Consider the following 26,832-nt stretch of genomic DNA (forward strand, 5'->3'; position numbering starts at 1 on the left):
TTTCAATAATCTATAGTAGATTTTAGATTTTAAAAAACAGTATTTTCACTTGTTTAAGAGAAAACTGCTGCTTTGCAAACCATTGCTTTATCCCACCTTTATTTAATACTAAAGCTGTTAATTATTTAATTATAGCTTCACGATAATATTAAAGCGCTGTCCATTTAATAATAGTTTATGAAAAATATTAGTTTATATATTTTTTTTTCTTTTTGATTAAAATATTTTTGCTAAATAACAAGTTTCATTGAAATTTGTAAAGTAGTTTGATAAAAAAAAATAACAAGTTTGCATGCGATTAATAATAAGAAAATATGATTATAGTTAAAATTTTAATTAATAAGCCTACAAAATACTATAAGAATTTTCAAATCAAATTATTGCAATAATTCCAAATTACTTTAATAATAAATTCAAATAAAATTCATCTAGAAATCAAAGTTTAAGGTTTAGTTAAAAAAAAAATTTTTTTTTCTTATTAAAAGAAATTTTCTAAATCAAAGGCTTAAAAAATATTCGCTATACTTGCATTATTTCCTTATTTTTTTCTCTTTATTGTATTTGAAAAATTTTTATATAGATTCCGACTCATGCATATTATACAAACTATTTCAAAAATGGATTAAATTGTAATTTTATAAAGTTACACATGTAACATGCATACGTTCTAAACCGCAATATTGTATTTTATATTTCACACCTATATAACGTATATTTAGAATTTCGATAAAGAATTTAATTGAAAAGGCTTCATTATAGTTGAATATTTTTATATAATAAAGAAGAATTCCGACTAATTTAATAATTGAAATATGTAATATGTGCTATGTATTATTGATTAATTGAAATATTACTTTTCGATTGGTTAAATGGTCATGAGGCACTAGCTTATGTATCATTATTGGATTTATCGATATTTTGGATACTAAAAGTCCCAATTTGGCATAATTTCAGTAGTATACCAAATTTTTTGACTTTTATTCTTCCTTTCTTTCATTTAGAATTAATTTTTTTTTTGTATCAATTTAAGACATTAAATTTTTCTACTTCTCATTTCTTGGACCTTAACTATAATTAATATGTATATACCAACCTATTTGTAAAAATATATACAAAACCTGTAATTGTTATTGCGTATAATGACGCGTAACTAAACTTCAACTGATTTTTAAATTATTACTGAAAAAAAAAATATATATTTTTTTTTATTTCTGTCATAAAATTACAATAAATGTATATTGACGGTAATATAAGATGTTTAAAAATGTTAAATATAATGACGATTTTATGATTATTTACAAAAATTTAAATTTATTTTGGTGGAAAAATGGGTTTGTTCTGTTTATGAACTTAAGTTAACAATAAACATAATAAAGATAAAAAATTTTTGATAAAGATAAAAATAATTATATCAATATATATTAAACAATAAATTATATAATTATTATATAAAAAATAAATTGGGGAAATAAAATATTCTTTCATGTTTAAATAAATTTATTGTCTCAATTTGATTGATTCTGTTTTTGATGGGGGTTTTGGTTTTATAGAATATATATATATATATTTTTTTTGTGAGTTACATTATAAATTTATTATTCTGGTAATAATATCGAAATTGTGTGGGATCTGATATTTAATTTATTATTTCTAAATATATTATTCTCTTATAATTTTTATATTATTGCGGTGGATTATAATTCAAATAATAACATTGTTCATTTTGCAATATGTTTCAATATAAATTTGTAATATACTCTTAATAGTTTTAGAATAAATATGAGCACTTCTTAATGTTAAGTAATATTTTTGTTATATTTCGTGTCTTATATAAACAGTCTTAGGTACATAGTATTCTGATTAAACAATTTCGGTGGGAACAACAACTAGTATTAGAAATAAATAGTATTTTAAGAATAATAATGATAAAATAAAAAATTTTATCATTATTGTTCTTAGAAATAATAAATTTTTTTTCATTCTAATAACTTAAACAAAAAATATTTTTTTTTTAAATTAATATTCATTGCATATTTATAGGGACTAACATTGAATATTTTTAGGCGCAAATAATTATTTAAATCTACTTTCATTAATTTTACTTATTTTAATTAATTAAACCATAATTTGTATACTTTGTATAATTATTATTATCTTATCTTTTAATAACTTATATTATAGTTTATTGTCAATATTTATTAAACATATTATAATCCACCATAATATTATAAAATACCACATTGTAAACTTTATATGTGAAATCAAATAAATAATATAAATTTAGCAAAATATATATAGAAAAAAAAAATTTTATGTTTATATTATATTCTTTAGAGATTAACTTATAATTTAATAAATTATTTTGTATTATATTGTAAAATATTAATTATATTTATTTTGTTTATACAATTTTGAGGGAGATCAGATATCAGATATAATTACAATTAAATAAACGAAATAGTCCTGTTGAAATAAACTTATTAACATATTATATTTTTTATATACAATATTGTCATAATTTTTGTAATTTCCCATCATACATTGTATTTAAAAATGGAATAGGTTTCATTTTAGTTTATTATTTTTTTGCCCTATTCAAAATTTTTATTATTTCTTTTTATCAATTTCCTAAAAATATAAATTTTAATTTTTGATTTATTTGACTATATTATTATAGTATGTATGGATTTAATTTTAAAATTTAATCTTAATTTTGATTTGTCTCTTAAAATTTTCTCTTTTTTCATGTAAGCACACCATTAATTAAATTCAATAAGATAATTCTTGAATACAATTCTCTTAAATAACAATATTGTGTGTATATTTATTTTAATATATCATGAAATTTGTGTTTATAAAAAATATTTTATTAAATAATTATATAAAAAAATATACTTAATATATCAACGATAATATTATATAAGTATGTATTTAAAAATTAATATTACTTATATAAAAATGCATACATAGAAATATTTCTCTGTTATTCTATTTTATTTCTCTCTTTATTTCAATAGTATATAACAAACATAAAATATTTTCTCTTAAAATTGTTAAACTTGGCTAAATTAATTTGTGTGTGTGTGTATGTTATATCAAAACATATATACACGGTATTTTTTTGCTATGCTTTCCCCTATACTAAAAATGTCATATATTTTGTTTTTGCTCTTCTAAATCTTAAGGGACTCTATATCATCAGTATTATTATTTTTTAAAGGGTTTGTATATAAAAATATAGGTACATTATTTTGAATACACACAATTTTATTATGTATATATGTATATATATAAATATTATGTATAATTGTATATATTTTATATTTATTTATACGCACATGTGTTTTGTACATATATAAATAACAATAACGAACAAATTTTTACACATTCGCATATAAGATTCGTTCTCTTTTTCATTTTATTTTTTTGTTATAATTTTTTTTTTTTTTTGTTGTTTCTTTTACTGTCAATATTATTCTTCTCTCCTAATCATTGTACTGTGTATAATAAATTATATGGTGGCCTACATATTTTACGATAGGAATAAGCAAAAAAAAATAAAAAAAAAGAAAATTTAACAAAAAAATAAATAAAAGCAAAATATGAAAAAATTAAAAAAAAAAAAACAAACGGCAACACATTCAACAGTAGAGCTATAGAAATTGAAAATTTTTATAACGGAATTTTTGTCACTTCGTTTTGTTGGTTCAACAGTAACGGTCGTTGTCGGTTAAATAACAAAAAAAAAAATTGAAAAAAAAATAAGTATATAAAAATATATTTAATTATATTATAATATTATTAAATATATTAATATATTTTACGTTTCGGAATTATTTTAGAAAAAAAAAAATAATAATAAAAACAGAAAAAGAAAACGGAAAAATTTATAGTGTATAATAGTTAAAATATATAACGGTAATAAAATACGTGAATAACATCAAACTTATTTTATGAGAAAATTTAATAGTATAACGGTATATATTTAATAATATTTTTTTTTTATTAAAATATTTTAATAATTTTAAAATTTGTGCATTTATTTATAAAAAAAAAATATATATATAATTTATGTGAATAATTTTAGAATATCCTTAATTAACTTCTTGGATCTTGGAATACCACGAATATTCATTTTTAAATATTTTTTAATTCTGATTCGCTTAACTGTTAATATTGCCAGAAGGTTATCCATAATCTTGCAAAATACAATTAACTGTTGTTTTTTTTTCTTTGGGGTTTTTTTCTTGTTTTTTATTATAGAAAATGCAACAATTATTATATAGAATTTCTTTAAGGCAATCCTATATTTATCCTTGTTTAATTTTTCTGATTTTTCTCATATGTTGAAAACTTTTTTCAAAAACATTCTTTTATACAATATTTTTAAAATTTTTTATATTTTGAAAATTTATTTATAATTAAAATTAAATAATAAATATATAGATATAATTAAATTAATGGCAGGTATATAAGGTATAAAAAAATTATTTTAATTTTTATGTACCCATTTACATGTATAATTTTATATACGCGATTCAAAATTAGAAAAAAAAAATTATAAATAAAATGTAAGTTCGCGTAGTACTCATATAACATTATTTATATATATTTATTTAATGTACAATATATGTAATGTATAAAAATATAAAAATTCATATTTGTTTTATTAAAAAAATATTATACTGTTATAATGTTCTAATAGAGCTACTGTAATGTGTATTATAAGTTATAATATTATGTACAAGCCTTGTATCATATTAATTTGGCTAAATGAATATTTTCTTTTAATAAAAAAAAAAAATTAAAATAAAAACACTTAAATACATAAAATTTGTAAGTGATTAGATTTTATGAAAATTGGATTTTATTAAATTAGAATTAAAGTTGAAATTTAATTTTGATTTTATTCCAATAGAGGATGTTCCGCCATTTCAACTGACTGGAATTTGTTTTTAAGACTTACAAGTTAAAAATATCTTAAAGAATCCGAATAAAATTTATACAAATATCAAATTATGCATAAAACAAATTTTATGGAATATTAAATGTGAATTTTAAAGTTTTAAATTGAAAAACAATAACCAAAAAGAGAGTGAAACGGGAACTCTGTTTGAATTAATTATTGTCGAATTTAAATTATAATTTAATTTTTTTATTAAAAATTATATTTCAATTAAGTTTTATTTTTGGGTTTTCGTATTTCTTTAAAATAAAAATATTTAATTTTCTTGTTTTTTTGAATAAAAATATTTTCCTGAAGGCCAAATAATTATAGCACAGGACTTGTATATATATAACAATTTATTATTTATATATGTATATGAATATACAAATATTTTTGTATATTACAAATGTACATATATATGTTTATATGTATTTTACTCCCCAATCTATATTATATTATTATCAGTTGTATTTTTATTTTTTTTTATATTTTTATTGTTATCCTTGTTAGTTATGTTACGAGCATTATTTTATAATACTTTTTTATCGTACATACGTATATATGTTTACATATATATAAAATGTATATAGTAAAAATATATTATATTATATATATATATATATCATATTATATATTATATATAAGTATGCATATAGTAAAAATTTAACGGCAACTTGTTGTTTGTTATAATGGATTCAGGATATCGATATGTACTTCGTATATATATACATACATATATATAAAAACAAAAAGGATAATGGTTATATTTTTGTGTTATTTATTTTTTTAATTTTTTTTTTTTTAAATTATTTTGTTATATTTTGTTTTTTGTTTTTTTTATTCATGTATTGTTATTTTATGAATATTATTTTTGTTGTTAAAAAATACAATTTTCTTTTGTTATAATGTGAATTTTTTTCTATTTTTTTAATTTTTATTTTAAATTTTTTTTTTGTTTATTATTCCGGTTATTTTTTGAAGATAGTTTTATTTTTTTAACTGTCATAATATTTGAATTGAAAAAAAAAAAATTTTTTTTTCTGTTGTTGTTAATTGTTGTCAAATACATTTTTATTTTGGATTGATAAAATATATAAGAGTGTAATAGTGAAATATAATTTTATGAGAATAAATATAATTATATAAAAAATTATTGAGAAAATATATGGTATGGTGTATTGTAACAATGAAGGGGAAACGAGTATAATCTAAAATATTTCAATAAGAAATAATGTTAATTATGATTTTTTTTTTTTAAATTTATTTTAAATTTGTAAATTATTTAATTATTTTCTCATTATATGTATATGACATATACTCAAATTTATATTTTTACTACCCGAATGTAGTATAAACATAATTAAAATGGAATTGAGAATTAATTGAGTATTGATTTGCGTTAAGAAATGCATAAAATTTAAAAAATATAAATTATACATAGTTAATTGTTATACATTATTGTTCTGTACTACTCGTATTTTGTTAAATTTAAATTTTAATTGCATGTTATTGGAAGTTTTGTGTATATCACGTCCGTTTTTTTCATATTTTTCAATATTTTAATTTATATTTTAATTTTAGTAAATGTAGATTTTTAATATTATTTTAAGTATTTAAAATATTAAGTACGATTTGGTTAAAATAATTCATTTATATTTACTTAATTATAAATTTTCTTATTTTTAATAATTTATTATAACTCTTTAATTTTGAAAATTTCATATACTCCTGTGCTAGTACTTAATTATCAAATAGGTTATTTTGGTGGCTCTATTATGCCACTCAAAATTGTTTAATTAAAGAAAAGCGAAGTCAATAATTTAAGCATAATTAAATGAAATTGATTTGTAAAAAAGAAAAATTATAAATTTATAAAGCAAAATAAATCAAACAAATAAAGTGTTAAAGATTTTTGAAAAACGCCCCAATTAGGTTCTTATAATCAAAAACAGACTAAGTTGAAATTTAATCGTTGTTAATTTTCTTTTTTATATTAGTAAACATTTTTTTCAAAAATTAAATTTTAACTTCTTATTTAAATTTTTATGTTGAGTTTAAAAATTTTATTAAAAAATTACATGAAATTGTTGTTTTTTATAATTTCATTTTTGTTATTTCAGCAACCAACATATTTTGCTTTAAGATTCTGTTAAATCTTGAAAGCTACAATTGTTTTTATTATTTAATATTAACTTTGTATTTGACTTATTAAAAACATATTTTTTTTTGTTCATTAAGGAACTATATAGTACGGTTTCTACATAGTGTTGGGCATATTGTAATTTGAGTACAAAATAATTACAATATTTATTAAATTTACCAAAAATTATAATTAAATTATGACTGAATTAAAAGTATAAATTAATTCAAGTCATATAACACCTGCAAGGATATTATATTTTAGAGAAATTTAATTTCTATATTTGACTATTCTTATAATTATTAACCAGTCTATTTCTATTCCAAAATATTGCATTTCACTTAAATTTAATAAATTCTGACATAAAATGATTTCTAAAGACCAATGTCTTGGATTGTCTCCTGTTGTTTTTTGGCATAAACAAAATCAACAACGAATTTTTCCTACTTATATTTTTAACCAATTCTATATTGAATATATTATATGAATAAATGACTTTGTAAAATTCATAATAATTGCATGAAACCCATATAAAATTTCAGTAAATAAAATTATTAAATATAGTTTAAACAGTTTTTCCGTTTAAATTTCTATACTAGGACAAACTTTTATTTTTAATATTTTAAAAGAATTAAAGGTAGATATACAATATTTTCCATTATCTTCAAAAAATTTATTTATTTTTAACATTATAGAAATTTATTGAAAAACCAATAATTGGAAGAAGATAAAAGACAGTAAAAATAAACAAAAGAAAAAAAATTTCAAAATTAAATCAAATATAGAAAAAAATTAAAAAACAAAAAAAAAAAAACTTTAAAAATACCTTAAAAAATATTGATTGAAAATTTTATAATAAAAAACAAACAAAAAAAAAAAAGAATTTATAAACAAAGTAACTGGAAAAAGAAAAAGAGAGAATAAAACAAATATTCAATTCTTGCAAAATTAAGTGTCCTGGAAAATTCTATTAATATTTCTTTTAATAGAGAAATAATAACAAAAACAAAAGTGTTAAACAAAGACAAGAAGAAAAAAAAAATTATTGAAAAAGTAAAAAAACAAAGTGACAAAATTATTCCTGAAATTTTAAAACTAAAATTTATTTTAATAATTCCACCTTAGAATTTCGTATTTAAAATTAAATATTTCAAAAAACAAAGAGTTGTTAACCATTAAGTTATTTAACCTTTATTTCCAAGGTAAGTTCAATTGCAAAGTTGTTTGTTCTTGAAACGCAGACGATTTCATTAAATGGGTTGTAATTCGGCGATTGCAATTGCATTAGTTTGTCTACTATATAATAATGCCCTTTTAAATATTAAAAATACTTAATACCATAATTCAGGCGCTCAGCGAATTAATGGTCTATCTAACATTTTTGCAAAAATGAGTTATTATATTCAATAGAGCTGTAATGGCTTAAAAAATTGTTCTATATTTTCAAAATACTTAATTTGTTCCTTTTTTCATTACATTTTTACATAAGTTTGTTATTGTCTTTTAAAAATTTTCTTATAAATTAAATATTTAACATTTTTGCAAGAGGAGCTACTAATATGCTGAGCGCCGCAATTCTAAATATACATTAAATTTTTTTCCACAATGTTAGATTAATTTTTACTTGCAAATTATTGCAGAAATAAATTAGTTGGCACAAATAGGAAGTAATCGCCTACAAAATCTTATTTTACATAGATTTAATCTTTTTATATGCAGCAAATAAAATTTTTTTTGGTACTTTTCAAAAAAATCAGCCGTTTTTTCATTTTAAAAATTCTCTTATACAAATATAAGGTTTTATGATGTGAAAATTAAGATAAAGCATACATTCATTTACACTCCGATTATGAGTATGCGTACTAAGTTAAAACTTTTTTTTATTAAATTTTTAAAAATCTAATTTCTTTTAAATTAAAATTTAACTCTTTTAATATTTTCCATAAATACGGAATTCAAGAGCAGAAAAATTTGATTAAAACTTTTATTTATACACACTTTCTAAAGGAAATGAAAAACGTGACACAAATTTTGACAGAATATGACAGATAAATTATTTAAAATAAAAAAGATAGAAAAAAAAATTTTTTTCTACACTAATTTTAAATTTTTATCTTCAATTTAAACTTGTTAAAAACGAAAAAAACTTTTTAATTTTTTAAAAGGAAACCATGAAATAAAAAGAAAAGGATGAAATTTTTTTTTTTTAACTTTTTAAGTATGATTTGATCTCTATCACCTTTTTTTTTGTCTTTAAATTGTTTAAGAAGATGACAAGTTTTAAACGAACCTTTATTATTTTTTTCTTCTAAAATTTTTTTAGAAGAACTTTAGCTTATGTTTTTTGTAGTAGTAGTATTGGTACAAGTCACAAGTTAATAAAGTATATGACAGTTTATTGTGCAACGAATTCAAAAACAGTGGAACTGATGTGGTCAGCATGTATTGATTTCAAATTGTAAGGGCGCTAGTAAGCTTTTAGTTACCATATCTAGAAAAATGTAAAATTGGCATTTAGTAGAGTTTCATTTTATGCCATCCGAATTTTCAAAAAATAGTTTATTCACGCTTAAATACTCTGGTGAAGTGCGTTCCCACTAAAAAACTCTAATGACAATTTTAAATTATTTTTTTTGTAAAATTCTTAAATTATTGTTAACTTTATTGTTATTATATAAATGCGAAAATTAAAAGGGTTCGTTGAATTTTCTAAGGTTTCAACATATTATATTTTTTAAGTACATAGAACAAAATGTAAAATAATTTAGAACCTAAACGACTTTTATATAGGCTGGTGTACTTTAGTGTTAATAAACATCGTTTGAAATAGTACTAGAATGAAATGCCAATATCCCCCTAGTTTTCCGGTTTATTTCTACAGATGTAGAAATCTTCGAAAACTGAAAAATAGTTAATTTTAGAAAATTATAATTAGGAAAGAAAGCACAGATGAATATGAGATTTCTTCCAAAATTATTGTTTTTTAATTTAACAAAGAAAAGTTTAACTATGTAATAACACACATTTAAATATTTATGAATGAAAATTAAAAATTGAATTATAACTAATAATGAAAAACTAATTAATTAGACCAAGAGATTAGATTTGTGAAATTTACTAAATTTAAGTATACTAAAGAGAAAGTATACAAAGTCATTCACTATATTATTGATACGAAAGAGAAGTGTATTCTATGAGTATAACAGTATTTTAATTTTAAGTTTCTTTACACACATTCATACATTGTATGTAAATTTTTTATAACATATTCGTAAATAAAATTTCTATTTTGTATACACATTTATCTCAAACGCAACATATTAATATGACGTATATACAGATGACATGAAAACTCAGAAAAAATTTACTGTCATAAAAATGAAAAACAGAAAAAAAAAAAGGAAAGTAACGAAAAAACATAAAAAATTTCTTTTCTATTTTTAATTTTTTATAAATTTAAAAAAAAAAACTTGTTTTTTTTTTCTTGTAGGTCCTTTTTTTTTTTTTTGAGGATTCAATTTCCCAACAAAAATGAGAAAAAAAAAGTGTAGAATGAAATTTTTTTTCTATTTAACAGAGCAATAAAATTTTCTTTTATATTCTTTTTAGTTTTTTTTTACTCTATAGTTTCCATTTAATGTTTCTCTTCTTCCCATATTTTTTTTTTGTATGTGTCTTCATTTGTTTTATGGCTGGAAAAAATTATCGATTGAAATTTTCTATTCAATTTTTATTTTTGTTAAAAGTTTGTAGTTCAAACATTTTAAGTAAAAATTGTGTGTTGAGAAAAAAAATTTTTCAAAGGCTTTAATGTTCCTTAAAATATAAAGAAAAGACTAAGAAAATAAAAAATGATTACTCTCTTTTTTTTTTGTATTCTCGATTAGAAACGTAAAATTTAATCATTGGACCAAAAGTGTTTATAGTTTTTGGTTTTTTTTTTTCAGGGGGTCTAAAAGTTAATTGAGTTCAAATATTTTTCACAAAAATATATCAAAGGATTGATTCCATTTATTGCTGTCTGCCCATAAATGCATTTATAGTTGAACTTATTAATCGTAAAATTCAAATAGTAAATAATGTGAAAGAAATTTTGTCATTAAGTTTGAATATTTGAATTTTTTTGACATTTTTGAATCTTACACTATTAATTTTTACAGTAACAATATCAAATATTATAACAGATTAAAGTAATCAATATAAAAAATCAATTGATTACTTTCTCACTTTTGAAATTTAAAAATTCAATAATAAGTTAAGTTATTTTCTTAGAAATCCAAAATATTTTTTTATTAAAAAATTTTCCAAAAATAATACAACAGATTCCACCACTTTTATATAAGAAAGAATATACGAAACTTATAATGTTATATAATTAATAAAATTTTGTGATAGCTGAAATTGTAAACAAGCTTGTTACTACAATTTAACAAATAGTTATGCCAAGTAAATAACGTAAGTTCTTGATAAATAAGAAAATGTAATAAATTTTTGAATTGTATAACAGTTATTATAAATTGTATAAAAGTTATTATGAATTGTATAACAGTTTATATAAATTGTATAACAGTTAATCAAATATTTAATTGGTATTTTTTAGTCTATTCATAATTTTAATATAAAATTGGTATTATTATAGAACCCCAAAAAGTAGGCAATAAAATTTTTACTAATCAAGAAAGTATAAATATTTGATTATTTAACTTTTATACTATCCTCGTTTTAATTTTCTATTGAAATTTTGACGAGAGAGAAAAATAAATCCAAAAATTTTGTTTTTTCCATTCAAAATTATAAAATGTATGTATACATATATATATATATATATATATATATATATATATATAAAGGTTAAGAATAGAGGAGGTATGCCTTGAATTTTAATCCTTCCTTTTTTTTGTAAAGGATTTTCCCAATTTTTTTTAAAAGCTATGGTGTTTTTTAATAAAGAAGTTTTGTTTTGTGTATAAATAGTTGTATGAAGAAAAAGGGATAAAAAAAAACAAAAAGGCAAAAAAAAAACGAATTAAAATGGGGAATAAAATTTAATGTTGAAAATTTTTTTTTTTGAAATTTTGTTTTTGTCTAAGTCAATTTTCTTGTTAAAAGTTAGTTTCCCCCCCCCCCCCATTTTTTTGTTATTTCATTTTTTTTAAAAATCTCAATATTCTTATGAAATAACTTGTTAAAAATAGAAATTAAAAATATTTTTGAAAATTATTTTTTGTGTTTGTATGAGCACGTTTTGTATACAAAAAAAAAAAATCTGATGTGGTCAGCACATAACCGACCGCATTGTGTATTGTCTAGTTAAATGAAAGTGTTACAGAATATAAAAATGTCTGTTAAATACTTCTTTCCAATTTTTAGGACATTAGTAAGCTTATAGTTAACATACTTAGAAAAATGTAAATTTGGCTCTTAGTAGAGTTTCGCTTTGTGCTACCCGAATTCCCTGAAATGCTCGCCAGTTAGTTTCGGTAACAACCAGAACTCAAATATCAAATTTCAAGAAATTCCATCAATTTGTTCTGTAGATATGGTGAAAAATGTAAAATCGGCCCGCAAATCAGTTCTCGAGCCCTGATCTTTCCAAAAAAGTTATATGTTCATTGTTTTAATACGGGGAATTCATATATTAAATTTCAATGAAATCGGTTGATTATTTCTCTTTATATACACAAAAGTGTATGTTTGGCCCGTAGTAAACATCTAGTTGCCGATGCCTGATCTTTCCAAAAAATTTACATGTTCATTGTTTTAATATGAGGAATTCAAATATTAAATTTCAATGAAATCGGTTGATTATTTCTCTTTATATACACAAAAGTGTATGTTTGGCCCGTAGTAAACGTCTAGTTGCCGATGCCTGATCTTTCCAAAAAATTTACATGTTCATTGTTTTAATACGGGGAATTTATATATTAAATTTCAATGAAATCGGTTGATTATTTCTCTTTATATACACAAAAATGTATATTTGGCCCGTAGTAATCGTCTAGTTGCCGATGCCTGATTTCTTCCAAAACATACGAATTTTTGCGAGTGGTCGAGCTGAGCTTATATATAAAATTTCAAGTAAATCGGTTGAATACTTTCTTCAAAATGTTCAAAAATGTAAAACAGGCCCGCTAAAAAGTGCAGTTCCCGAGGCCTGATATATACCAAAAGTTGATCGATCCGTGCCATGGTGGAAACAAACTTACATATAAAATTTCATCAAAATCGGTTCAGCCGAACTTGAGATACACGCGTGCACACACAGACCGACAGACGGACAGACCGACAGACCGACAGACCGACAGACCGACAGACCGACAGACCGACAGACCGACAGGTTGCTAAAAATAGTTTATTTACACTTCCCTACTATGGAGAAGTACGTTCCCACCGAAAACTCGATATGCAAAATTTGTTGCCATCACATAACCTACCTATTGTTTACACAATACGGTCGGTAAAAATAAGGATATTCAACAGGTTTTTGTTTTTTTTTTGTAGGCTTTTTAGATTTTTTACTTTTGTTGCTATCTTTAATTAACAAAATGTGTTTTAAAATATTTATTCAAAAGAAAAGAGATTTAATATAAGGGTCTTTGAACAATATGAAAATTTCCTGTGTTACTATAGGGAAAGATATTTATTAAGGATTTATTGTATTATACTTAAAATTTTTCGAATGTTTTCTTAAGTATTTTAATGTTTATTTAATTTTATTTAATTTTAATTGTTAAGGATTTGTTAATAATAATGTTATTTTTAATATTTATTGGTATTGTATAAGAATTTTGAGTTAGTATACGATGGCCAGATTTTGTATATAATTATCAATAAAATTCAAAATAGGAAATTTATATGACGAAAATATTTAACAAATAAGGGGGAAAATTTTGTTGAGGAAACATGTAATTTAGACTGATATTTTTTCGAAAAATGGTATTTAAATTAAATTGTATTGGTTATAGTTAATTTTAAATTTTAAAAATTTTATTAGTATTTAATTCTAATTAGTTAATCATTTATAATTAATATTTTGCATATTTTGATCGTAAATTGCAAATCATAAAATTTTTTAGCTCAAACCTTAGAAAAATAGATGAAAATTTTTAAAAATAATTAAGGCAATTCTGAATTTCTGAATTTCATATTTACTAATAATTTGGAAAATTGTGGCAATATTTTAAACGAAATTTTTTTCATTAAATATATTTATTTTGGAAAACTACGATATTTTGAAACCTTGTCAATTTTTCATAAAATCTTGTTAATTAAAACTAATAATAAATTTTTGAACTCTAGAGTTAGGTACTTCATAATAATTTATAGTTTATATAAACCCGTTTATTATAAACTAAACACAAAATTTTTTTTTATTAAATTCGTAAATTTCTAGGAATACATGTTGTTTATTTTCTAATTTTATTAATTTTATTACAATTTCTTGAAAAACTGTCATAAGTTTTAATATGAATGACAATGAAATATTTTTGATATTTAATAAAATTTACAATACAATAAAATTTTCCCATTTTAAATTAATCTTTTATTTGAGTTTGAGTAATTTTGTGGTTTTAATTTTTGAAAAGTAAAAGTTTTCTAAATGGTACGTTTAATAAAATAAATTTTTTAATAATATTTGTTGGAATTTTATTTATAAATGTGTGTAAATTAAATTTCGATATTATTTTAATTGAATTTATAAGAATATTAAATAGCAAGAATAAGTTATATATGAAAAATACTTATACAAATTTATGTATGTGTTTGTAATTCAATATTTATTATAAATTATATTAAAATTCCTTTTTTTTTATTGTACTTCTAGTCTTCTTATCATTCTTAATTAAAATATAATTAGAATTGAAAATGAGCCTTGGTTGTGTTACAAAATTTATCGATCATTTTTTTTTTACTTTTTTTATTTTTGTTATATAGTGTTTCAATATGGGAGGTATTGTTTTATTATCAAGATTTCAAAAGTTTAAATACTATATATTTATTTAGGCTTCTATAAAATACTAATTTCTTTTTGGAAATTTTCTTAATTACGATTTTTCCATTTAGCACATTTCGAACAAAACGCTTGAGTTTTAAATGAAATAAAAATGATAATATAAAATTAGGTTTAAGTCAACAGAATTTATTACGAGTATACGAAATATTTAAAAATTTTAATTTTCAAAATATTTTGTTGTTTATTAAATAATATTTCCATTTTTTTTACAAAAAATTTATCTAGATTTTATTAGAATATGTGATTTCAAAAATTTTCTATATAATTTATTATTAAAATTAATGATTTTTCAAGGTTTCTCTCTTGAACTTATAATTAATTGAACTACCTTAAACAATAAAAATTGAAAAAAAGTACAAAGTTTCTGTTTTTTATTTATATCAAATTTGCTCTTTGTTCATGTATCAGTGGCCACAAACATAAACCGCCTAACTTGAATTCAGACAAAAAAAAAGTTATACATACCAGCAATTTCTCCATTTTGCGTTTTATATGCTTACAGATTTTGGTTGTAGAACTACAGCTGCAGCCGGAGGTATTATCAAATACACACATCGTCTAACTTAAAATGGTAACTAGGTACACTTGCAAAAATCGCCTAAATCAAGTTAAGATCCGAAAACATCTTATTTATGTTTTTTGAAGAACCACTTATTTCAAAATAGGTTCTTATTGAAAAATCAAAATTAGTGACAATTTTTTTAATATGTACATATATGAATTTTTATAGTGGGTTATGTTGTTATTTCCTGTAATATTTTTAAAAATTTACCGTATATTTTTGATATATCGTAAAAAATTTAGAGTATATGCAATAGCACATTTACTAAAATTTTCAATTCATTGCTATGTTATAGAGTTGAAAATTTATTTTTTATATAGAAAAAATAAATTTATTTTGATACAATGAAAATCTATACTAAAATAGTATTCAAATAATATAGGCAGCTTTGTGCAAGTAAAATTTGTAAGATATTTTTTTTTGCTTTTCAAATTTATTTACATACACACAACATTATATAAATCCTGTAAGTGGCTTCATTTAATGATTATTTATACTGATAAGATGTCAAAATGAATAAAAATAAATTTTTAATAAAGAAATAGAATGTTAAAAAACAAGAAAGATAAATCTATTTGTTTACGCAATAAACGCAAATTCTGTTTTAATATTTTTATTCATATACACATGTATATTTTTGTAATAATGTTCGTATGTGTTACATATACTTAACATATTTTATAAATATATGAAAATTTTCATTCATAAAATATTGATTTTTCTTTTTCTTGTATATAGAATATACAAGTTGTCTAGATTTTAAGAGTATACTGAAAATAATTCTAAAATATGAAAAAAAATAAGAAAATGGTGAAGTTTTTGTATTTTTGATCGAGGGCAAGAGAATTTACAAAATTTTTTGTTTTAAATCGATTCCAATGTGTCTCTTGTTGTTTTATCACATATTTTGTTCGAATATAATTTTCAGAAATTATTCCTATTTTCTTGGGTTTGAAATCCACTAGTGAAATGTATTCATATAGTGTAATTTCTAATGAAAGAAAAATTACTCATTTAATTTTCAATTTTTCAAAATTTTATTGAAAATTATTATTAAATTTTGGAATATTATTCTACAAAATAATTTTGTATACTTAAAATACTTAACTAATTCTGTCTAAATATATTTATATAGACTTTAAATAAATTTTCATTTTGTGGTAGAAAATTCTATACAGCATTATTATAAAAGTTCTTATTTATCTTGAATACAAGGAAAAATTAAAAGGTTTCAAAAAATAAATTGAATATAAAAATATTTTTATATAAAAATAAAAGAAAAATAAAAGAGAAAATTTTTTTTTTTTAATTCAATTGAAATTTTCTAATTAATTTCATTCGATTAAGTGTAAATTTGAAGCATCATGGGAATTTTATGAAAAACAAAACAAATGAACAAAAATTTTTCTTTTCTTTTATTTTTAGTTTTATAAATATTTTAGTGATTTTTTTGAAAGAGTTTAAAATATAAGAAAAAAATATTATCATATTGGGAGGAGTTTAAACAGAATTTTCTTAATTAAATTTCTCAGTAAAATTTTTATTGTTATTTTATTATTTATAAAAAATTTAAGAATTTTTTTTAAATTATTAAAAAAATTTTAAATTTTAAAATTTTATTGAAATTTTTTTAAATTTTAATGAAAATTTTTAAATTTTATTAAAAATTTTTTTTTGATAAAGCGTTTTTCTTTTAGACGCGTCATATTTTTTTTGTCACTTTGCACATTTTTTTGGTATTCTATTAGACACGAAATGTGATGTAACAGAAGAAGCGAAACTCAAAATTTTTTGATGTTAAAATATTAGAAAATTATTTTTATAGTAAACTGGCGACAGAAAATGGTATAAAAAAATAAATAGTCAATTAGAGAAAGGAAGATGTTTTAGATTTTTTTTTTTGATTTTTGGGTAAAAACAGAGGCAGTAGGGACGAAAAAAATTAATATATAAAAATGAAATTTCCATCTACTAGAATTTTAAATGAGAGCCAAATATCTTGCTTATATCGAGTCTCCAAAACTTTCAAATCTCCAAAATTTTCAAATAATTTTTAAACGTTTCAATAATGCTCGAATATGCTCGCCTTTATTCAGAAATATAAAAAATAAATTATTTTCTCAAGCATAATATTGTAAGCTTATAAAAATGATCCGGCTGGTAATTTTTAATAAACAGAATTTTTTATAAACTAATATAAAATATTGTTATCTTATTTTTAACTAAAGAGCTATATAATTTAATTTACATCTTCTTTACATACACATATTATATATAAAATGCAAATAAAATCGAATCATTACAATTCACACGTTTTCTATAAATAAGTAATAAGAAAAAAGAAAACTATAAATTAATTACATTACACGTTCATTCTAATTGTCTAAACTAACTAAAGCGAATATACTAAATTCTTTATATATGTCTGTATATACATTTCCGTATATATGTATTTATAAATGAATATAGATTTATTAGTTATATTGTTCAATGTATTTTGAGATAAAAATGTTAGAAAATAGAAAAAAGAAAATAGATGTTTTTAACAAGTTATTCATAGTATTTTTTAACACTTTTATTATACTATATTTTATTTCAATTTATATATATATATACATATATATATACATGTAAATCATCTGTTTGATATGTTTAATACTCTTATATGTTTATATATCATGTTATATTGTTATAAATTTTCTTTATATTGAAAATTGATTTAAGCATTTATAACAATAATAATGTTATTATATTATATAATAGATTTATATAAATAAAACAAATGTAAGAATTAAGTAACTATATATGTATAATAAGATTTAAGTAAATTTTAGAGTACATTTAATTTTAAAAGAAAATGTTATACAATTGTTATCAATTTGTATACTAAATTTTGAAAATTTTATTTGAAAATTGCGCCCATTCTATTGTTCTAATTTGTCTGTTTTCAAATATTTTATTTTGCTAGAATAACATTTTTTTGGCCTTATTTTAAAAATTTAAGTCTAATTCAATTTTAAATTTCGTTTTAATTTGTATACGTGTAAAATTTTAAAATTCATCCTAAAAATATGCAAAGTTCTACATATTGTGCTAATTTAATAAAGGAAAATGGGCTCAATTAACTACATTTTCCAAAGTTATATTTTACCTTGGTTCAACTTGCGATAATAAAATATATATACAAACATATATCCGAATACTTAGAATTCAAAAAACAATTGGTTTTTGAAAAACAATTAAGTCTTATTTTACTCTTGTAAAAAATTCAACATTTTTCTGTTATGGAAAATAAAATTTTAAGTAGATTATTATTAATATTTTCCTTTTTGCCCCTGTATTCAAAAAATTGCTTTGTATATTTCCTCTCTCTTTTTTACTCATAAAAATATTTTGTTTTGTTGATGTTATTTCGATGATACAGCGTATAGGCAATCTTTATGAAAAATAATACAATTCATGCGTTAACAATTTCTTCCGGTTTATGAAAAAGAAAAAAAAAATGTAAGATTATTAAAAAAAAAAATAAAATAAAAAATCTTTGAATTTCATTTTAATTACTAAATAACGATATTAGGAATGAGAAAAAAAAACTTATTTCAGCAAAAATTTTTTGTTTGGGTGTTTGATGAAAATTTGAATTTTCTAAGATATTCTCTTTGTACATATACTTATGTACGTAAAGTGTGGTATATTTTATACAATTTCATTCAAAACTTGTTTACGTTAATGAAATTTTTATCGATACTTTGTAATTAAACTTAAATGAACGCAAAATATTAATTAAAGAAAAAGAAAAACATAATAAGAGAAAAAAAAATAAGAATTATTTTAAGCTTTTCATTAGACAGGCATAATAGAAGTTCACATAAATTTTCATTAATATTTTTCTTTAAAAGAAAAATCAAAATAAAAAATTAATGTTGTATTTCAAGTTTTCAAATAAAAAATACTTTTTATTGGAATTTCTATTATAAATAACATATAATATACATACATATATAGATATAATTGAAGTGGTATACCTTGATTTGAGAATTTAATTAAGAAATTTTAAAAAATTATTTTGGTGTTTCCGAAGCTTATTTTTAATAAATTGAGTGAATAAGATGAGAGTCCAATTGAAATTTAGTTTTATAGATTTGAATATTATGCTTTGTAATTTTGATTTATGCTTTGGGAAATCGATGTTATTTATGTAAATTTAAGAGTAATAGTAGAAAGGATTCGAAATTGTTTTTTTTTTTATTTTTCAAATTTTTTAACATTAGAGTGTTTGTATACCTTATTAATCTGTAATATCTTGAGAATATGAGAATAAAATATTTACTTTTGCCTATATTTTTACCTATGTGCTCTATTGGAGACTCTACTGGAAATAATATAAAGGGTTGAACATAATTAAAAACTAAACGGAACGATTCCGTATAGAATATCCGATTGGCACGGCAAAAAAATTAGATTTATAGAGAATCTCTTTAGAATGGGTTTCGGATTTTGCTGTTTTACTATTTTTTTTTGTATATTCAAAAAATTTAATGCAGTCAAATTTGAAATATTTAAAATATTTCATATTTAAATAGTTTAATAAAGATTCTTTTAGAAAATATTAAAAACCATAGACCATCAAAAAGTTAAAAGAATTTTTGTAAATTGTTGATTTTTGATAAAATTGTCCTTAACCTTTTTTTTTTTTTTCCAAAACAGTTTTTTATTTTTCATATAGGTTTTTTTCAAGTTTTAAATAAAACTATGCATGTATATGGGAAAATGAAAGGAAGAGTTTAGAATTTGCTTTCGGATTAACTTTTGGATTTCTAGAATTTTTTATTTTTTGTGTGTTTTATATAAAAAGTTTACATATTTATAAATATTTTTCCTTTAAATTTTATGAAATTTGTTTATATATTTACAAGTTTTTCTAAGAATTAGATATTTTACATTATTTTAGACCCAAAATCTAAAAAGTTTATTTTCAAATAAAGTTGATTATTTACGTTTTTTTTTTACAGAGTAGTATGCTGTACAAACCCAACTTTTTTTTGTAAATATTTCAAGAGTATAGGTTAAATAATTGCTTTTATTAAACTAAGAAGATTAAATTATTAAAATTTTATGCTATGTTAAACATAACCATACACATACATACTATAATAAATAAAAATTTTATTAAATAATTTTTAATTTAATTGAAATGAAAAATAATATTGAGCATGCAAGATGAAAAAGTTCTTAATTAACAATTTAAAGAATCTCAATTTCATGATGTATGAATGTAAATAGTCGAGGCATACCAACAAAAAAATAATTGAGTTAAAATCTAAATTTAGACGATAGGTTTTAATCTGATACTTTTTAATGTTATTGCTTTCGTAACATTGTACACAAACCTGGTTTTAATGATTCTCTTCTTGCAATGAACGATATTTAATATTAAAACTGCAATATAGAATTTTTTTTTAATAAATGTATTGTTTTGAAAAATGGGTCTAAAAGTGACTGTGTAATCGACACCAAGAAATGTTGCATTCCAAGGAATTTATGGCCCTCTCCTCTTTTAAGGGAGCAGGAAAGAGATCTGATCTCATTGAGTCGACCAGGCTTAAGGCTGGTGTTTGGGGTTCTCACTGAATATTATCGCACCATGGCTTATCTGAAAAGAATTGGTAAAATGAGGAGTAAGCTTTGTCGTCTGTGTTTGAACACGGTAGAGCATCTGCTATGAGAGTTAAGTGCTTTGAGTGAGACTTTATCACCCCTTCCAAGGCTCCAAGGACGTATTTCTGAGATTTTTCAGGAGTCTAGGAATAGTGGTCATGTAACTGGATCGCGAATTACAAAGTGTCATATATGGGCCGAGTTGAGAAGGGTCATAAGGGTCCCCCCTTTGAAAAAAAATTGTTTTGTAAATCTTTTAATTTTAAAACTAAAACAAAGTTTTGAATTTAAAATCATATTAAATTTTCATATTAAATTAGATAACTAACTCAAAAACATTTTATGCAATTTTTCGCAATATTTTTGTATAATTCTTGCCTGGATTTATTTAAGAATCTTATACGATTTTTTTTTTTCTTTTAACTAAATTATATGATTTACGTCCTGGTTGGAAAGTCTTGACATAAAAATGAAATTAAAGGATAATATGCATTTATTAATAATAATCTTAAACAAATATGTATACATACATAGACACATACAGCAGTATATATTTGATTTCATATCAGTTGACCCAGAAATATGAAGAAAATTTTGTAAAGAAACTAAATGGGGAAAAAAAAAAAATTGTTGAAGAAAGTAAAATTTTATGTAAGAATTTTACGCTTAACCAACCGAGAATTTATGTAGTAGTAAATTTTCATGGCCTTGAAAAAAAAAAGAATTCTTCTTCATCCCATAAAATATTCGTTTTCTCTTAAAGTATATATTTATGACTACTATATGTGTATTCATATATTCAAAAGGAACTGTAAAAAATAAGATATAGCTAGAAATATGGCTAGAAATTTTATAAAATAAAGTAAACTTTCTAAAAATGCCTTTTGTCTAAATCACATAGTATCTATATATACATGCGGGTTTACAGATTACAGAAGTTGTGGTATGAATTGTGGAAAAAAATTATTTTGCAAACAAAATATACATGGTATATATGTACATATGTTGAGTTTTATGAATAAAGTTAAGAGTTGAATAAAGAGAGTATATACCACAGTGTCCGTTTATTTATAAAAAAATAATATCAATAAATGTAGATAAAACCGAAAAAAAGGCTTTCATCTAATAATATTTGAATAATATGTAAATATATGTATATACATATTTACATACCATAAATATATAGAAAATTATATAGAATAAATAATTTATCGTTTGGCCTACGTATATTATACAATATATAATTTAAATGTATATAAGAAACTATTCACGTCTCGACTCCGTTTTGCTACTTTCTATATTATTTTATTCAATATTTTCATTGTGTACATAGAATAAATATTTAAGTATAAACTGTTTACTCAACCATATATATCATATATAACATGATTCAATAAAATATTTATACATATGTAGAGGGTGATTTCGAAAATATTTTCATCTTTGTTTAGCTTGAATTAAAGTTGAAGTAATTCGAAAAAGTTCTGTAGAAACAATATTGAAATTTTGAAAAATTTGGTGCATATATTCTTTCAAAATTCTACATATAGTGTTTACCATTTTGAAAATATTTTAGATAAAAAACTAGATATATAATTTGTAGAAGAAATAACTTTCTTTTCTTTAATTTACGAGATCTTGGGTATTTTTAAATTGCTATTCAATCGATATTAAAAATTCTGTATACTTAATTTTTAAATCACTCTCTATCATATTATATACGATGTGTTTCATATAGTAAATAAAACATCATATATTACTAAATATTGTATCCTTTTCAAGAGGATATTATAAAATTAATATATGTATACATACATATTTACTTATAAAAATGTAATTATGATAAAATTCATTAATTGATCGATAATTCGTATAAAGATATAATAGAATTTGTGTCATACATGCATACATTAGTAAGTATGTATATAATATGAGTTGAGTCTTCAACAAAAAAAAAAAAAAAAAATTTAATTTAACACTTAAATGAATATTTAATTAGCAACATAGGCATACGATTTATAAATTAATGTGTAAGTTCGTATGAATAAAAATAAATTATATTCTATAGAGATTATATACTGCAATATTACACTTACATATGTATAATATAAAATACGAAATATTGTCAAAATGAATGAAAAGGCTAATTATAGTTTACAAAGATGAAAATGAAAGCAAAAACTTTTGATATTCTTAATTTATTTTTACAATCATTGTCAATTAATCGATTCAATTATCAAAACACAAATCAAATTTATTAAGAGGATTTGAAGGATTTTGAATATTAAAAATGAAAATTTGGGGGGCAGTTTCGTATTTCGTATTATGGAATTTTTAACATCGACTCTCCTGCAGCAAATTCCTATAATAATGAGTTGAGAAAACTATATGTAAATGAATTAAACAGCTAGAAATAGGCGATTTATAATTTTCTTATCCATTTAGAAAAAATTATGCTTTAAGAAAAACTTAAATAATATCGCTCAGATTACAATAAATCAAATAAATATTTTAGTATGTTAATTTATAATTTTAGACAGACAGACACATATATGATTTTTATGATAAATTTTAAATTAATTGTCGTAGCAGAAAAAGTAAAAAACATGCTAAAATTAGTATTGTATTTGTTTGTTTGTTTGTTTTTTTTTTCTATTTTGACTTGTAATTCATTATTATTCGGCTTAAGTTATTAATTTACAAGGATAAAATAATATTAAATAAAAAAGTTATTTACGCTATTAATCAGTTAATTAAATTCTAATCCTGTTAAATACGATGGGCATTAAAATTAATAGTATTAAAGTTGAATAACTAATTTTTATTTTGTATTTTCAAATCAAATATTTATTGGTTTTATTGATAATATTTTATTATATTTAATTCTATTTCAATATTATGAGATAATTTTGTTAAAATTGGATTTTATTTTTCAAAGAAAATGATAATTTTATCTTGGAAAATTATTTTAAGTTCTTAACATATTATTTAATTTAATTGAAGAAAAGTAAACTTACAGTTTATACTCCGAAGACAGGTTATTGTTGTTTTTTTAAAGTATGCGTTATATGAGAACTCAATTTGAGTAACATAAATTGGAATGATATCCTATATTTAAAGATTTAAACACTATTTTATTATAAAAGTTATTAGAATTTTTGATATATGTATTAGTATGCTATTAGATACTATATAAGCTAGAACATATAACATATTCCAGTAGTTGTGGTTTGTTTTTGGTTGCTACATTTCAATTTGGTTGCTATAAACATTTGTCTTTTGGATTATGGATTTTTGAAATGAATCCCTTTTTAAACATTTTCCAAATATTCATACTTTTTGTTTACCGTGTTTCAATTGCCAAGTATAACACCGACAACAAGAAATACAAAAGCGTAATAAAAATTAATATATTTTGATCCTCTTAAAAGCTATTCAGCATATACTTGTTATAAAAATGGGAAAAAAAATGGCAAAAAGACAACATTTCTCGTTTTGCTCTTTTTTTTTTTTTCAAAAAAACAAAGCTAATAAAAATGTAAAACAGAAAAAAAAAACGGAAAAAATTATTTCAAAGTGAAAGTTGTCTTTTTACTTTTCTTTTTTCTAACATAATCTAAAGAATTAAAAAAAATGGTTTTGCTCATGATTTTTTAAGTAGCACATAGAGTAGTTACAAAATATAACTAAAACATTTTTTTTTATCTTTCATTTACAGCGTCATACTTACCATTTCAACTTTTTCTACTTAAAATCCAGCAACGTTAAATGAAAAACATCTAGAAGACAAAACAAAAGGAACCCAAAAACAGAAAAAAAAAATTTTTTTTTTTAAATCTTCTTTTTGTACCTACTACATTCCTACATATTCTGTTTTTGTCGCCCCTAAACGATAGGCAAAGTTAAGTAACAAACAAAAAACAAAATATCAACCTTAAACATCCAACTTTAGAAATTTATAACAAAAAAAAGATTAAAAAACCAAATCGTAATACCAATATCGGAATCATAATTAAATTCTACGTCGAAGAGTGCGGAGAAAAACTGACAATTGAAAAGTAAGAGAATATTAAAGTGAAGGACAGGAAAGAAATAATTACAATATTTTATATACAAAAAAAAAAAAAGACAAAAAAGAAAGAAAACCTGTGCGAAAAATTATTGAATTACAGTTGTAAAGTCCACTTTTGTGTGAGTCATTCGTGTATAATAATAAAGATAAAAATACAACAATAGGAAAATAAATAAATAAAAGAAAAAGTAAAAGAACAAACAAAGAGACCAAGAAACCAAGAAAAGAAAAAATAAAAAAAAATGGCTGATGAAAAAAAAGAAAATAAAGAGAATGCGGCGCCTGCTGCCGCCGCCGAAGAAGATGGCTTAGGTGCTGATGAAAAAGCTGAAAATAAAATGAAAAATCGTTTAAGAAAAGGTGCTCTCAAAAAGAAGAATGTGTTCAATGTTAAAGGTCATCTTTTTATACCAAGATTTTTCAAACAACCAACATTTTGTTCACATTGCAAGGATTTCATATGGTAAGTAATTTTTTTTTTTTTTTGGTTTTCCTTTTTGTTGTTCTGGTATTTTTATTCTATATTTTATATTATGTATAAATTTTTATGTGTATTTTATTTTTAAATATTGTTGCCAAAGTTATGCAACGATTTAAAAATGAAATGTACGTAAAGTGCTATTTTTTTGATACATGAAGAGATTATGAGTTTTGTAATAATGAAAATTTAAGATTTTAAACAGAATTTTTAGAAGAATTAAATTGAATGTAATGAGTTTTGGCAACTTTAAGTAAAACGTGGTCAAACTACGAAAGTAGATAGACGAGACCATTGTAAGATACTTTTTGGTCAGATAAATCCGTTGTGATACCGCTGGATTTCTATATTATCATCCTTTCATGAATCAGTTCACGCTTTTTATAGACCGGTTTAGATTCCTGGCATTTGAATTCGCCAGATATGTAACTGACAAAACAAATCCAATTCAAAGAACCTCTACATTTTGCATGTCAATTAAAAATGATTATTTATCGACTGTGAGCACTAACTATCCCGTCCTATTCTTCAGTATCTCAGATATTGAAATTAATCTAAAATTTTGAAACTAAAACAAGCATTTGGAATGTATTCATACCAATGCCAGACTTAAATTTTATGAATTGTAATAGTTTTAGTAATGTTTTTTGAATACTTGATATTACAAATTTATTAAAATAATATTATCGGGCAGTGTGTACTTAATTTTTATATTGTATATATTTTAATAGTAAGAATTTACGTACTACCTGCTACTTTGTGTTGGGATGGGAAACATAATTAAAATACTATAGTTCAGAATTAAACTAGTACAATTATTATAGCATTCTATAAATATGCTATTACTAAAGCACGTGCACATTACCTGATACGTTATATCCTTATTTCGAAATTAAATAGATTTCATTTTAATAAAAAAAAAATATAATTAATTTTCTATTATAGTGATAGATATTTTAA

General features: G+C 21.3%; 1 protein-coding gene across 5 annotated transcripts in view; it reads left to right on the top strand.

Moving 5' to 3' along the window:
- The window catches only part of LOC129615593 (protein kinase C, brain isozyme-like), a 102,146-nt gene that overhangs the window by 10,652 nt on the left and 64,662 nt on the right, over positions 1-26,832 (top strand). For 2 of the 5 annotated variants that reach the window (XM_055530862.1, XM_055530863.1), the window contains exons 1-2: positions 3,714-3,977; positions 25,041-25,857. In XM_055530862.1, the coding sequence (XP_055386837.1) occupies positions 25,637-25,857 (221 nt within the window). In that variant the 5' untranslated portion in view covers positions 3,714-3,977; positions 25,041-25,636. Of the gene's footprint in view, positions 1-3,713; positions 3,978-7,910; positions 8,291-25,040; positions 25,858-26,832 lie in introns of those variants that run through there. The other 3 variants (XM_055530867.1, XM_055530864.1, XM_055530865.1) reach the window with 3 other exon arrangements.

The sequence above is a fragment of the Condylostylus longicornis genome, unplaced genomic scaffold (genome assembly GCF_029603195.1).
Source record: "Condylostylus longicornis isolate FDR11 unplaced genomic scaffold, ASM2960319v2 ptg000137l, whole genome shotgun sequence".
Classification (NCBI taxonomy): domain Eukaryota; kingdom Metazoa; phylum Arthropoda; class Insecta; order Diptera; family Dolichopodidae; genus Condylostylus; species Condylostylus longicornis.